A 15,092-nucleotide genomic window follows, 5' to 3' on the forward strand; every position below is an offset into this window, starting at 1 on the left:
TGAACGAGGTTTTGTAGTTGTCGCCAATGGCGTAGTTAAGTTCATACTTGACAGAAAAGGGATTTTACTTCCGTTGACTGTTTCACGGATTTTGAATATGTTTTGTCATTTTCTCCTTGCCTATAACATTCGAGTTTGAATTACGTTTATATGTATGTAAGTTCACTGTTCTTTATTTACAAACGTAATTACACATCATCATGCGATATCCTAGAAAGTTGTTTCTTTCAAACAATCGGACAGGAATGTTATCGAGCTTGTCTTAAAACTTGTCGATCTGTCTGTAAGTGTGTTTTCGACATATTGAAATATTTTATTTGTATACCATATAACTGGTGTAGCCTATAGGTATCTCAACAGCTGGATTCTTTATTCGTGTATGTCTCGAAATGTATTCTACATCGAAAAAATCAAGATGAATGTGACTAAATGATGATGTCATGGAAAATAAAGAATTAAAAACAGTCTAAAAAGTCCTACACCAGTAAGGATCTTTATCAAACATTTTGTTTTAAGTTATTGTCCGATTGTGATGCCCGTGACTCTCTCAGGCAAAGAAATCCGTCCTTCGCACTAATTCTATGTTTTATTAACATTAAGTATTTGTTAAGCGAAGTGGGATCCTTAAAAGTTGTTGCCAAATGTTTAGTTTGAATGAGTTTCTCGTACAGATAATAAAATTGGCAGAATTTCTATTTATTTGAAAATAATATCTTGACGAATATTTGCTCGCTATCTTACTTTTTGATATGTTATGATTATTTTTCTCAGAGGTAATGATGCTGTTTATGTATTTAATAATAATACCAAATTTCCAGTATATGGAGTCATTTTCTGAGTCGAGATCCACTTACGATTAGCGATAGACCTAAATATTGATTGACAGGTAAAATGTATCTATGACCCATGTGCTTCGGTACCCAAACATTAAAAAATGAAATGGCTTTTTAAATAAAGCCATATCACACAAAAGACGGATTTCTTCTGTCTAAAATTCCGATAAAGTGAATATATGTAAACATACTTTGTAAGACTGGCCACCAAAACCCTTCAGGTGTATGTATTTTAGGTCGCCATGCACTTGAAAAATGTCTCTACCTGTAATCGGTCGGCGCCTTTGATGTCACCTGGCTCAGGTATACAAGTATCAGTATAATTTATCTCTACACGTGGGTTTTGAAATACTCCAGTTTACTTAAACGTTTAAAAAAGTTGTCGTTTAACTAATAAATACAAAGTTGAACACGACAAAAAGATAAGACACATAGTATATATATGTGTGTGCATGCATTTAGTAACTATAAATACATGTATAGCTACACGGACAATTTGTTCAACATCACATCTTTTTCAGACAGGGGCACCAGCGTCATTTCGAAGGACTACAACGGTAATGAGTCATTTGGCCACGTGACATGTAGAACTGGTTCCAATCAGGAGGACAAAATACACGTGGGACCAAAACTGTAGACTGCTCTCTCGGGGTAACGAGTCACAGGGATACATGGCCTTTTGGAGTCCTATTTTATGGACTTTTCTGGTAACGGACCACAGAGTCACATGACCTTTGGTATAGTGTCCTATTTTAAGGACTGTTCTGGTAATGGGTCACAGAGTCACATGGCGTTTGGTATAGTGTCCTATTTTAAAGACAGTTCTGGGAACGAATCACAGCGTCACATGACCTTTGGTATAGTGTCCTATTTAAGGACTGGTCTGGTAACGGACCACAGAGTCACATGACCTTTGATATAGTGTCCTATTTTAAGGACTGTTCTGGTAGTGTGTCATAGAATCACATGACCTTTGGTATAGTGTCCTGTTTTAAGGACTGTTCTGGTAACGAACCACAGAGTCACATGACCTTTGATATAGTGTCCTATTTTAAGGACTGTTCTGGTAACGGACCACAGAGTCACATGACCTTTTGTTTGTCGTCCGATTTCAGACTCTTCTGGCAACGAGGCATTTAAGACAAGGAACATATAATTTTGAATCGTATTTCAGAAATTATTTTGCGACAAACCCATGCCTGTTCGAGTGTACATTGCAGAAATAGATAAAAAACGAAATCACTTTTTGTGACATAATACTTGTAATCTTCTATTTAGTAATGTACATGTATATACTCAGAACACGTCCATAGTTTTCTATTAAAGCACTGAATCTTGATTTAGTCGATTATATAGGTTGATAAACTGTGTGTGACAAATTTAATGATCCCCAGATAATTAACACAAACTCTGGATCGTGTAAAGTTATGTTTTAACACAGGATCCAAGTTCATATTCCTTAAGTAAGAACTTATAGACAGTTACTGACATTAGCCTAACATGTTCTTTACTATAAACAAAGATATCCTTAGTAATCCTACCTGACAAGATAAACCTTTCCATACCCATGGAAGATGGAACCTTACGTACATTAATTCGAATTCAACATATTTTTTATATCCTTTGGGCTGAACAATTCGGAAAAGGATCAAAACAGTTAAGATGTAACATATAACATTGACTTTTGTACGTATGCTACAATGAAAAAAGATTGCCATAGTCACCTTCATTTGATAGAAGACGGTAACATTAATTCATTCTAGTCTACCTCAAATATTGACAATGGAGTTCAATTATCAACATAACCGAGTTTCAGAAACACAAAAAACACATTTTGTAAAACTTTCTGTTGTGTCACCGTAAGGCTTTAGTTAACAATATACAGCCTAATGATGGTCACGTGACAGTTTTCGACAATGATAAAATGATAAATTAGACGCCCATTTCCAACACTCTTTTCAGATATCTTGATACGATTACACAGAAGAACACAAAACAATGTCACGACCTTATTCTCAGCGGCTGTCATGTATTAATCACGTGACATATCGGGAACAAAAAAACCTTGACCTTGGGAAGTCAATCACAAACATGGTCCCGCTTTCTTCACTATATTGTCAATTTTAAACACACCAGTATGTTAAGTAGAACGCTGTTTACCGTGAGCAGTGTCCGATATATGGACCTTTCCTGTATTTTGGTGATCAAAAGTTTTTTTGAATTGTAATAAACGAGGACAATTTTTTTCGTTCCGATTCACGATGTTTGGAACCACTACAGCCTTTACATCGGGCATTGTAACATTTTAGCTGAAGTGCATAATTGGCCATTTAAATAACAAATCCCACAGAATAAAAAAATGAGTTCATACTTGAACACAAATAATACCAAACTTCACTTTAAAACATATTTTGGCAAAACTTCCTAACACAAGACTCCTAAACAAACTTCAGCCTTTTAATTGTAGTTCTGCTAAATGTACCCGTTGAAAAATTTCGTTGACCTTAATTATCGACCCCGGAGTGCTATATGGCTCTCCCATAGATTAAAATTCTTTATCTATCACATCAATGACAAGTTCACTTAAAAAAGGCTTGTTTGATTGACAATTCAACTCATTTCCTCATCATGACAGCGACAAGAGAATTGCACATTTAACCAAATGGGGACGGACTTGGAATTCTTAAATCGAAAGCCTTCAGAATTACCATCAAGACTAAATTATTCCTTACAGAAAAAACTTCCTGTAGAAATTCATTACTTCAACATCTGGTACCCCGTCCCTCGTTAGGTAGGCATTACAGCGTCAGATTAACTACTGGTACCTCGTCCCTCGTTAGGTAGGCATTACAGCGTCAGATTAACTACTGGTACCCCGTCCCTCGTTAGGTAGGCATTACAGCGTCAGATTAATTACTGGTACCCCGTCCTTCGTTAGGTAGGCATTACAGCGTCAGATTAACTACTGGTACCCGTCCTTCGTTAGGTAGGCATTACAGCGTCAGATTAACTACTGGTACCTCGTCCCTCGTTAGGTAGGCATTACAGCGTCAGATTAAGTACTGGTACCCCGTCCCTCGTTAGGTAGGCATTACAGCGTCAGATTAACTACTGGTACCCCGTCCCTCGTTAGGTAGCGTCAGATCAACTACTGTTATTCCATCCCTCGTTAGACAGGCATTACAGCGTCAGATTAACTACTGGTACCCCGTCCTTCGTTAGGTAGGCATTACAGCGTCAGATTAACTACTGGTACCCCGTCCCTCGTTAGGTAGGCATTACAGCGTCAGATTAACTACTTGTACCCCGTCCTTCGTTAGGTAGGCATTACAGCGTCAGATTAACTACTGGTACCCCGTCCTTCGTTAGGTAGGCATTACAGCGTCAGATTAACTACTGGTACCCCGTCCCTCGTTAGGTAGCGTCAGATCAACTACTGTTATTCCATCCCTCGTTAGACAGGCATTACAGCGTCAGATTAACTACTGGTACCCCGTCCCTCGTTAGATAGGCATTACAGCGTCAGATTAACTACTGGTACCCCGTCCCTCGTTAGGTAGGCATTACAGCGTCAGATTAAATACTGGTACCCCGTCCCTCGTTAGGTAGGCATTACAGCGTCAGATTAACTACTGGTACCTCGTCCCTCGTTAGGTAGGCATTACAGCGTCAGATTAACTACTGGTACCCCGTCCCTCGTTAGGTAGCGTCAGATCAACTACTGTTATTCCATCTCTCGTTAGACAGGCATTACAGCGTCAGATTAACTACTGGTACCCCGTCCCTCGTTAGGTAGGCATTACAGCGTCAGATTAACTACTGGTACCCCGTCCCTCGTTAGGTAGGCATTACAGCGTCAGATTAGCTACTGGTACCCTGTCCCTCGTTAGGTAGGCATTACAGCGTCAGATTAACTACTGGTACCCCGTCCCTCGTTAGGTAGGCATTACAGCGTCAGATTAACTACTGGTACCCCGTCCCTCGTTCGGTAGGTAGTCCAGCGTCAGATTAACTACTAGTACCTCGTCCCTCGTTAGGTAGGTATTACAGCGTCAGATTAACTAGTGGTACCCCGTCCCTCGTTAGGTAGGCATTACAGCGTCAGATTAACTACTGGTACCCGTCCCTCGTTCGGTAGGTATTACAGCGTCAGATTAACTACTGGTACCCCGTCCCTCGTTAGGTAGGTATTACAGCGTCAGATTAACTACTGGTACCCCGTCCCTCGTTAGGTAGGCATTACAGCGTCAGATTAACTACTGGTACCCCGTCCCTCGTTAGGTAGGCATTACAGCGTCAGATTAACTACTGGTACCCCGTCCTTCGTTAGGTAGGCATTACAGCGTCAGATTAAATACTGGTACCCGTCCCTCGTTAGGTAGGCATTACAGCGTCAGATTAACTACTGGTACCCCGTCCCTCGTTCGGTAGGTATTACAGCGTCAGATTAAATACTGGTACCCCGTCCATCGTTCGGTAGGTATTACAGCGTCAGATTAAATACTGGTACCCCGTCCCTCGTTCGGTAGGTATTACAGCGTCAGATTAAATACTGGTACCCCGTCCCTCGTTCGGTAGGTATTACAGCGTCAGATTAAATACTAGTACCCCGTCCTTCGTTAGGTAGGTATTACAGCGTCAGATTAACTACTGGTACCCGTCCCTCGTTCGGTAGGTAGTCCAGCGTCAGATTAAATACTGGTACCCCGTCCCTCGTTAGGTAGGTATTACAGCGTCAGATTAAATACTGGTACCCGTCCCTCGTTCGGTAGGTTGTCCAGCGTCAGATTAACTACTGGTACCCCTTCCCTCGTTCGGTAGGTATTACAGCGTCAGATTAAATACTGGTACCCGTCCCTCGTTCGGTAGGTAGTCCAGCGTCAGATTAACTACTGGTACCCGTCCCTCGTTCGGTAGGCATTACAGCGTCAGATTAAATACTGGTACCCGTCCCTCGTTCGGTAGGTAGTCCAGCGTCAGATTAAATACTGGTACCCGTCCCTCGTTCGGTAGGTAGTCCAGCGTCAGATTAACTACTGGTACCCGTCCCTCGTTCGGTAGGCATTACAGCGTCAGATTAAATACTGGTACCCGTCCCTCGTTCGGTAGGTAGTCCAGCGTCAGATTAAATACTGGTACCCGTCCCTCGTTCGGTAGGTAGTCCAGCGTCAGATTAAATACTGGTACCCGTCCCTCGTTAGGTAGGTATTACAGCGTCAGATTAAATACTGGTACCCCGTCCCTCGTTAGGAAGGCATTACAGCGTCAGATTAACTACTGGTACCCCGTCCCTCGTTAGGTAGGCATTACAGCGTCAGATTAAATACTGGTACCCCGTCCCTCGTTAGGTAGGCATTACAGCGTCAGATTAACTATTGGTACCCCGTCCCTCGTTAGGTAGGCATTACAGCGTCAGATTAAATACTGGTACCCCGTCCCTCGTTAGGTAGGCATTACAGCGTCAGATTAAATACTGGTACCCCGTCCCTCGTTAGGTAGTCCAGCGTCAGATCATTTGCTGGTTCTTAGTTCCTCGTTAAGAAAGGTACCAAGACTCTCGTTAGTTAGTTTAGGCTGATTAAATCTTCTTCCAGCTCTAGACAAATTTCTCTAGTAACGTGTCTGTAGCTTACTGAACTTTGACCTCTTGTGTTTGTATTTGAAGAAATAGTGATATCTTTACAGTCAACTTGTTTAGATGTAGCAAAAAAAAAACGAAAAGAATTAGTTCTGCAACATATATAGGTACAGCTCCCACAATTTCTGGGCATGGTGTTAATATGTCAGCAGTAACTATGAGATGATCTGATTTAGTTTTCATCATTCCCTTCGAGTCAGTTGGCGGAAATATAGTGAAAGTTATTAAGTGGCGGTTGTCTCCCTTTATACAGGAAATGTTTATAGCAGAACTCTGGAAGTGGGATTGGCTGATGTAACATTGGAGCGTATTGGTTGATCCTATAATCATTCATTGTGCCGGAAGTTTGATCGTTTGTTGGGCCAGTCTTCATTCAAACTATATTGGAGATACTGATGTTGTTTTTACTATGATTTTGCATATGGCTGACCCTTTGTGCTCCTCCGAAGATTTATGTCTGAAAATTGTTTTACTGCTAAATCTGGTGTTGACCAGAAGTCGTACATTTTGAACAACAACCGCTCATGTTTGTCATATTGAGAATGTGAATATGAACATGAGCCGTATTTGTGGGTCATTTTGATACAAATGACTCCAAACTTATGGTCGTGTCAAAGTATTCTTCAGTCTCTTTAAATCCTACAGAAAAATATATATTGATAATCATACGTCGGACGTCGGACAGAGTTTTGCTTTATCACAAATAATAATCGTCCGCTTCCCAATAGATGAACAGAATGCTTTCTACTCTCCCCGGAGGTGTCATACGAGATCAGACGTTTGATAATTATAAATATGGATGGCGTATTTAAAAAAAACCAAATGGTTTATGATAAAGCTCTTAATAGCATTTTCTGCATGATTAAAACAATGATGATATTCATCATAATAAACTCCTAAATATATCCATCAATTTCAGTGGTGATTGGTATATTTTTTCTTACCTGAATTGTAAGTTAGACAGGTGTTACGACCGTAATGTTCACATCAAATATGTGACAAATTTGACAAGCGCTGTGATCAATCATCCCGACAATGGTCATATTCGCATAAAGTAACATTAAACCCATCATCTGTATACAAACAGGTCACAAGGTACGGCAAATAAACTTTATATCTTATTATGAATCTTTTAATCATTCAAATTGACTTTTGTAATGTTTTGATGAATTACTGCGGAGGAGTCAGCGAAAATATTTGATATGAAATTAAAACAAATCTATCAGAATATTTTGAGTATAACTACGTCTAGTGACAGATGAGGCTTGTCAATAATGTTGTGCTTAGCTACAAATATATTGTAACTGACTAGAAATATACCGATAACGTTGAAAGGACATATTGAGTAATAAAACGTTTTTACAAAGATAATACATTAAAAAGGAAATATTTGTATTTGGAGTAACACACGAAAAAGTCTTTTCAGATGGAGAAGCTAGATTGAGAAATAATTTTTAAATAAGTAAAAGTAAATATTAAGGTAGGGAGTGAAATTCTTCCATATTTCAGAATAAATTACACTTATTACATATATAGTTACAACAAATATATCTCAATATTTCATTAATATAATCAATTTTGTAAAGATAATATATTCATCAAGAGTTATAAAACCTCTTTATATTTGAAACTTTTTCCCCGTTAAATTCTGGCATCAGAAAAACGATTACTAAAAAATAGAAGGATTCTTTCAAATGGCAAGTGGTGGGCATTGAAAGTTAACAGTTATGTTTCAAAGATGTGCTATACAGCATTTGATAAAAATATGGAAAACAAACGAAGAATTACAGAGAGACTACTGAAAAACTACAAGAATAAGACCATGTGTTCCGGAAGAGTAAGCGTCTTCTGCTTCATCGACGACCTACGTCATGTAAACCTTGGTCAGTTCAAAGAAGTAATGTCACGTTCTCAAATAAAAACAATGCATGCAACAACGGAAGAAACATACAAGCAAACTAACCTGCATATAACACAAAGAAATAGAATATTTTACAATGAGATCACTATGACCGTAAATCTTCCCCATAATTTTTGTCAACCGATATAATTTTTAAACGTGTTTGTTCGTCAATTGTGGATTTATTGCACGAAAATCGTAATAATGGAAACAGGCCGTTGAATATCGAATCAACTGCAACATGTAAACAAGCTGGGGATGCTGTGATATTGCTATTCAGAAATGGAAAGTTCATAATAGGAAAATTGATATCATCACGTTTATCAAACATGCTGGTTTCGCTATAGGAAAAGATCGAGATAAACGGCGGATGTAAAAGGGCCTGTCTTGTCTTTTTTATTTCGAATTCTGTTGGGGATATACGATGGACGTAGTCAATAAATTTCTTGTTATTTAAAGACAAAACGTCATCAATATATCTGCAAGTGAAATCAAACGACTTGGCAAGGTCTGTGTGACCTGTTTTGATAAACTCTTCGACAAATATACCTTCGTATGAAAACCAAAACAGGCCAGCCAACATAGGGGCACAATTGGTTCTAATATGTCTGTTGGGAGGTTTTACCACGAAACTAACTTATGAAACGTACAGCTATATATATGATATATAAGGATCTTAAATGCAGGTTTAAAAGTACCCAACAGTTTAAACCTTTCTGTTTTTTTTTCATGCTGGAATTAATCAGAAATCAAACTGCAATATACGTGTATTTACATTTGTCTGGCTATTGTATATATAATAATTCCTGAAAAAGAGAATGTGTATTCACAGTGCTTACAGCTTTACAAAATGAATAAGGAAATACTCACAACGCCATCACATAATGAAATCGAGGCTGGTGCATCACTGTGTGAAGTTACACTTCCGGTATATTGGCACTGCGATTGTGACCAGGCACGAGTTGTCTCCGCTTGATCTTCTTGCATGTCTTCATGTCTTTGGCTACGACGCCTATACACTTTGAAGCCTGGTGCTAACAAATGCTGATTCTGCCATAACTTTACTTGAAACTTATGTCCGAAGCCTTCCACTTCCGCTTGTAACACACTCACGTTATGTTTTTGATATGAGGTATCCCGTCTTTCTCTGTTGCTATGGTAATGGAATTGTTGTTGATGGAAATGATGATTTAACTGATCATGGGAGACATGTTGTCCTTCTAGGTCGTAAAATTTTGGAATGGTTATATCAAATTCTGAAAAAGAAATTATATTAATGTATGAAATGCTACAAAAATTTAAATAAAGAGACGAAAACTTACTTCTCGGGTCAATCTTTGTCAGATAAATCTGGTTAGGCTAATATAATATTATAATTTTGGAACTGCAAATATCTTTGTATGCAGTAACGACACACAAATGAGACAACGTACAGACAATAAAAACAATTTTAACAAATAATTCTAGATTATGTTTCAAGTGATTCTGATTCATGAAGAAAGCACATGACTTTCAAAGTGTGCTTAAATAAATGTGATATTAGTAAGAAAACATTTTCAAAATTAATTTCTATCTTCGTTTACGAGGAAGTTCTAAATTAACCATACCTTACAATGATACAATGGTAGATTCGTCCCTTTAACAGACATATTCAGCAATATAAGATATCTTATGTTGACAGAGTCATTATTTATGGTTTTTTAATTACCCGACTCTACATGTGTGGTATATCGAAACTCAGCTATAGTTATACTGTACAGGGGAGAGTTAAAAAAAACAGGAGGCGTTCCAACCGTCCTTGTTAGAAGTTCAGACGTAGTCAGAGCAAGATAAGATAATGTGAAATGTCAAATACTGGTCCTTAATTGTTACAGAAACTGGACTCCAACACCACGGAGACAATAATAAATGTATGTTTAATCAGAAAATGACAGGCGTAGCCAGTGAAATATATTACTAGTCGTGAAACTAGAATTTTTTTACTTCAGTATTGTGTTGCGTGTTGTAAATTTGGCATATATCTGTACTTGTTTCCCCACTTCTTCGCGACAGATGCTATTGTGATTGTGAAGAGTGTCTTTTGAAGACGCGGTCACTTTCCGGTCCCTTATCTTGCAGTGTCTACAGTAAACACATGAAAAGTCATTTTGACAACCCACACTTTTTATATAAAAAACATAGAACTCTGAACAGATGTACATTTATTAGGGTGGTCGGTTGGTGCAGTGGTATGTGAAACTATCGTACTGGCCTTTAAGATTAGCAACCGGGGTTCGATTCCCAAATCGGATGTGAAAAGGTCCATATCTGCCCGATCACGTGGTTTTCCCAATGGGTATTTTTGAGTACCTCCAACTGAGTACTGATTAATTTAAGCTGTGTCTCGCAATAATTGTATTTTTTTTATCCAATACAAGAATTTACATTGCATTTTCGTCGTTTAAAGTTAAATATTCTGAACTATGTATGTGTGTATTATTATGTGGCTTAGTTGTTTGATACAGTGTGATGACGTTGGACTAGGGCAGTGTACTTTCAGATGTCTTTTCGGAAGTTTGATACAACTGCGTGCAAAATTGTATGTTAACTATTGCGGTTCTCAGTGTGAATGTCTTCAGCAAAGGCACTCCCGCTCTTATCAACCTCATAGTGTTTCAACACTGATATAAAGATTATTAGAAAACTGAACGAAAGTCAGGATATGACTAACGAATACATGTTCGACTGATATTTCTGTTATACGAGAACTGTTCAAAGTGACGTCACAAAGATGAGCGCTCTTTTGATAGGCTACGTAAGGTAACACCAAGTCCAGGATATCGATTGTGGGCTAAAGCGAAATCAGTGACGTTTATGGAAAACCTTGCGGTTCTGTGACTTGCTGGAATTTCAACTAATCTGATTCCTGGAACAGACGTGAATAGGTAGGTGGTCACCTGCCCGACCACATGAGTTTTCCCCGGGTACTCCGGTTTCCTCCCACAATAAGACCTCTCGCGCTCTTGCATCCGGGCCAACAAGAGTGATTAGTATAAGTTGCTATTACTTGTTTCGCAATTGTTGTAAAATAAATAAAGTTTACATCAACAGCAAGTGAGGCTACTTGGCTAGATCAAGCCGAATGCTGAGAATCTTTGCAGGGTTATCGTTCGTAACTGAGCATTACGCAATCGCTAGTGCAACAATGCCCCACCTCAACCCCCATTGGTCGCCATTATTAGCTACTCGTGGTCTGAGCTGAATTATCAAAACGACCTTTTCAATATCATGATGTTTGTTAGCCCGTGAGACTTATCTTTTGATTAAAGATGCTGTGTGCAATAAACTAGCTGTCATAATTCACTGTACATTTGGTTTGCTTTGACACAGGGCGGTATGTATCGCCAAGTGATCCTACGTGAAACATGAACAGGCGAGAAAATCAACTGCAGAAGGCATGCAGACTCCAGTCTTACGATCACCGGGACAAAACACTGAGCTACAAAATTCCAAGACCCCGTTAGATGCCAAGGTACCAATTATTCAGCCTTGTATATCAACAGCAATACCAGAAATCACCAACACTGCATGTAAATGTCCTGATATCGGGTTCCTCAGTCAAGTCCAAAATTGTAGGAACAAGTTTACTGACAATGGACTAATCCTGAATTCCGGGAAGATGATGGTAAAGGAGAAATTTACTTCTGGATTTAAGGACGGTTCCTTGTCGGTGGTTAAAATTCTTTAATCAAAGACCATTATGTTTGGGTCATAATGTTCGAAACGCCATCCAAATCTAGAGCATGCATTGATACGGTATGCCCGGATGGTTCAAAATCTAGCCTAGGAATATGGCGATGCCGCGGCAATCTCTTACGATAAATTCTTTCGTCTGTGACACGAGCAGGAGCCTGAAGACTGCCCTTAGGGACACTTAAATGTGGTCCTATACCATGAGGCATTGGCAGCTATTTTACGTTCAAAGTCTCGTGGAAAACACTGTCAGTCCTTTCGCTCCGACTCGAGCTAGAAACTACTGCTTCAGAACAAGAAACGTGTATTGCCATACAGTCAACAACATCAGAGGCGTTTTTCAGCGGCGACAGTCATGCACATACATCCACATGTGTGAGTATTGTGGGGAACCAATGGTAGATCAAAGTACCCGAATCCCAACCCCATTCAAATATCAAACTCTGTCAAAAGCATCCTGGTGAATCGTGCACACTTGCTTACTGTAAACTGGACTGCAAATTTCTGTGTCAGTTTAAAATATGGCCGTCCTTCAGTACAGAACACCTGTTTCCTAATGGATTGTGAAACTACCATTCAGAATTATAATAACAAATGTTTCATTATGATCAACCGAAAGAAAAATATATCCTTACATAGGACAATGAACCGCGGACTAAGTTTGGAGTCAGTGACTGGATTCATCGACACGGAAGAAGCGGGACGGCGAATACCTGTTATAATTCACGTATCACTAAATTGTGCATTTACTGTATGTTCGGGCGGTATCTTTAAATCTTGGACAATAACGACAGCTACAGCTAACCAAATTTACCAGATGTGGAAAGACTTCCCAAGACGTGCCCTTCAGATACACCAGGATAATCACAATATCACAATGTTGCGATAACTATGAACAAGTATGAAGTGAAGGAATTACTGAACAAGTTACAAGTAGCGATAACTATGAACAAGTATGAAGTGAAGGAATTACTGAACAAGTTACAAGTAGCGATAACTATGAACAAGTATGAAGTGAAGGGGTAACTGACCAAGTTACAAGTAGCGATAACTATCAACAAGTATGAAGTGAAGGAATTACTGAACAAGTTACAAGTAGCGATAACTTTGAACAAGTATGAAGTGTAACGAAAAATGTGAATAAATATCAAGTGTGGCGATAGTTTTCAAAAAGTATTAAATGAAGCGATATTGCTGAACAAGTTCAGTGTGTAGCCATAAATGCGTGAAAAAGTATCAAGTGTAACAATATTTGTGAACAAGTTATCAATATGTCTATAAAAGTGAACAAGTAACATGTTCAGCAATCACTATGAACAGATAGAAAACGTATGGAACAAGTATGCTGCCAGCTGTGAGCAAGCTTCTTATCCATTTGAGGATTTGTCTTGTCTCTAGAGTCAGTGTAGCAAGCCTTATGAAGCTCGGTCTAACACTAACTCTATTTGGTCAGTTTTAGACGATTAGTCACATCAGGTGAACTTACTAAACTCCTTCGCCGCAAATAATTTGTTACTACCCACGAAATTAAATATTTATTTTCCTTAAAAGAGGTAAAAAAAATAAATGGCCAACACATATAGACTTAACAAACAGAAGTACACTCGGCTGATTTAGGTTTTACTTTGTATATCAAACAGAGCTCCATCTGACGTATTGTGTGATATCCGAACAGGTAATTTTCACACAGGTAAAATCTGTTTGATCTCTTGTTAGCTCGGTACGACTTAATGCAAATCAACGGAGTGACCTGGTTTTAAAACCACACAAGATGCTAAGTGCATTACACTGTAAGTCTATTCAATATACTCTAATCTTTGTAATGAATAAAATAAATTGTATTTTGAATTCGGGAATGATCAAAGACAGTTCTTGTGCTAGCCTGTTTAACATATATATGACTGTTACTATTGTAAATGGATGCGCTGCTCCTTTAGACATTCATTGAGAGGATACATTTGTAAAGTTATGTAAACTACTAAATAACAGCCATTCATATATTTGATTCATTCACAAATAGGCAGTTTAAGAGTTTTTCGTGTACACGTACCTGTTACCTTTGGAGTGGCCTGGTGCAATGTACGTCTTCTTACTACAGACCTTCGACTACATAAACCATAGCTATCTATTTCACAGCAATCTAATGATTGTTCATTTTAGCGAGCTTCTGGCAAACTCTAGCGAAGAAAATCGAGAGATCTATCAATTTCGCTTGAAATGAAAGTGAAAGTAAGATTTATTTTCTCCAAAATCAAGTTTTTTTCACAATTCCGATGAACACAATTTAAAACTAATTTCACATGGAGATGTATTACATTCATCACATAATTCTGCAATTTGGATTTTGTGATGTAATAAAGGCATGACGTCATGATTTATTTGTGTAATCAGTATAAGTGAATATGGTTTGAATGTGTTAAGCCATCAAAAGGATGCATGTTGCAATATCAACAGTGATGGAATCTTCCATAGAATATTTGTAAAACAATTGTTTATAAACACAAATAAATATATATCTCATGAACTTTGTTTTAAAAACCAAGAACAAAATAACTAGAAATAAACAGCAGTGGCTCTTACATATATTTTAAATTGCAATGATATTCTTACAAAGTCAACGATCATGTATAGATGAATATTAACAGTCTGCATTAACGCATGCGCCATTTTGCATGCATGAATTCAACATGGCAAGTACAGAAAAGACCCCTCGCGCACTTCCAGACGGGTCATCAAATCGTTTCGCAATTGTTGTGAAATTAATAATATTTTAATTTGAATTTTTTTTTTTTTTTTTTTGTAAAATTTTATAACTTGTGTACGTAATAGCATTATCTACGTCACACATGGCCACAGTGTACACAAGGAACCAGATATCTACGACTTTTGCCTTGTTTATAGTCGACTTTTCACGATCGAACTATTATTGGTCGAATATTCAGAATTTCAAAGCGAACCTATAGATTATATCGGGAAAAATACAATTTCA

General features: G+C 38.3%; 1 protein-coding gene across 1 annotated transcript in view; it reads right to left on the reverse strand.

Annotated features, from left to right (window-relative positions):
• Positions 1-15,092, reverse strand: part of LOC132561127 (A disintegrin and metalloproteinase with thrombospondin motifs 18-like) — an 83,096-nt gene that overhangs the window by 21,772 nt on the left and 46,232 nt on the right. Inside the window, exon 3 of the mRNA XM_060225857.1 lies at positions 9,242-9,627. Coding sequence (XP_060081840.1) covers positions 9,242-9,627 — 386 coding nt within the window. The remainder of the gene's footprint in view (positions 1-9,241; positions 9,628-15,092) is intronic.

The sequence above is a fragment of the Ylistrum balloti genome, unplaced genomic scaffold, assembly GCF_031769215.1.
Source record: "Ylistrum balloti isolate Yb309-2 unplaced genomic scaffold, AGI_CSIRO_Ybal_v1 Utg371148, whole genome shotgun sequence".
NCBI classification, from domain to species: Eukaryota; Metazoa; Mollusca; class Bivalvia; order Pectinida; family Pectinidae; genus Ylistrum; species Ylistrum balloti.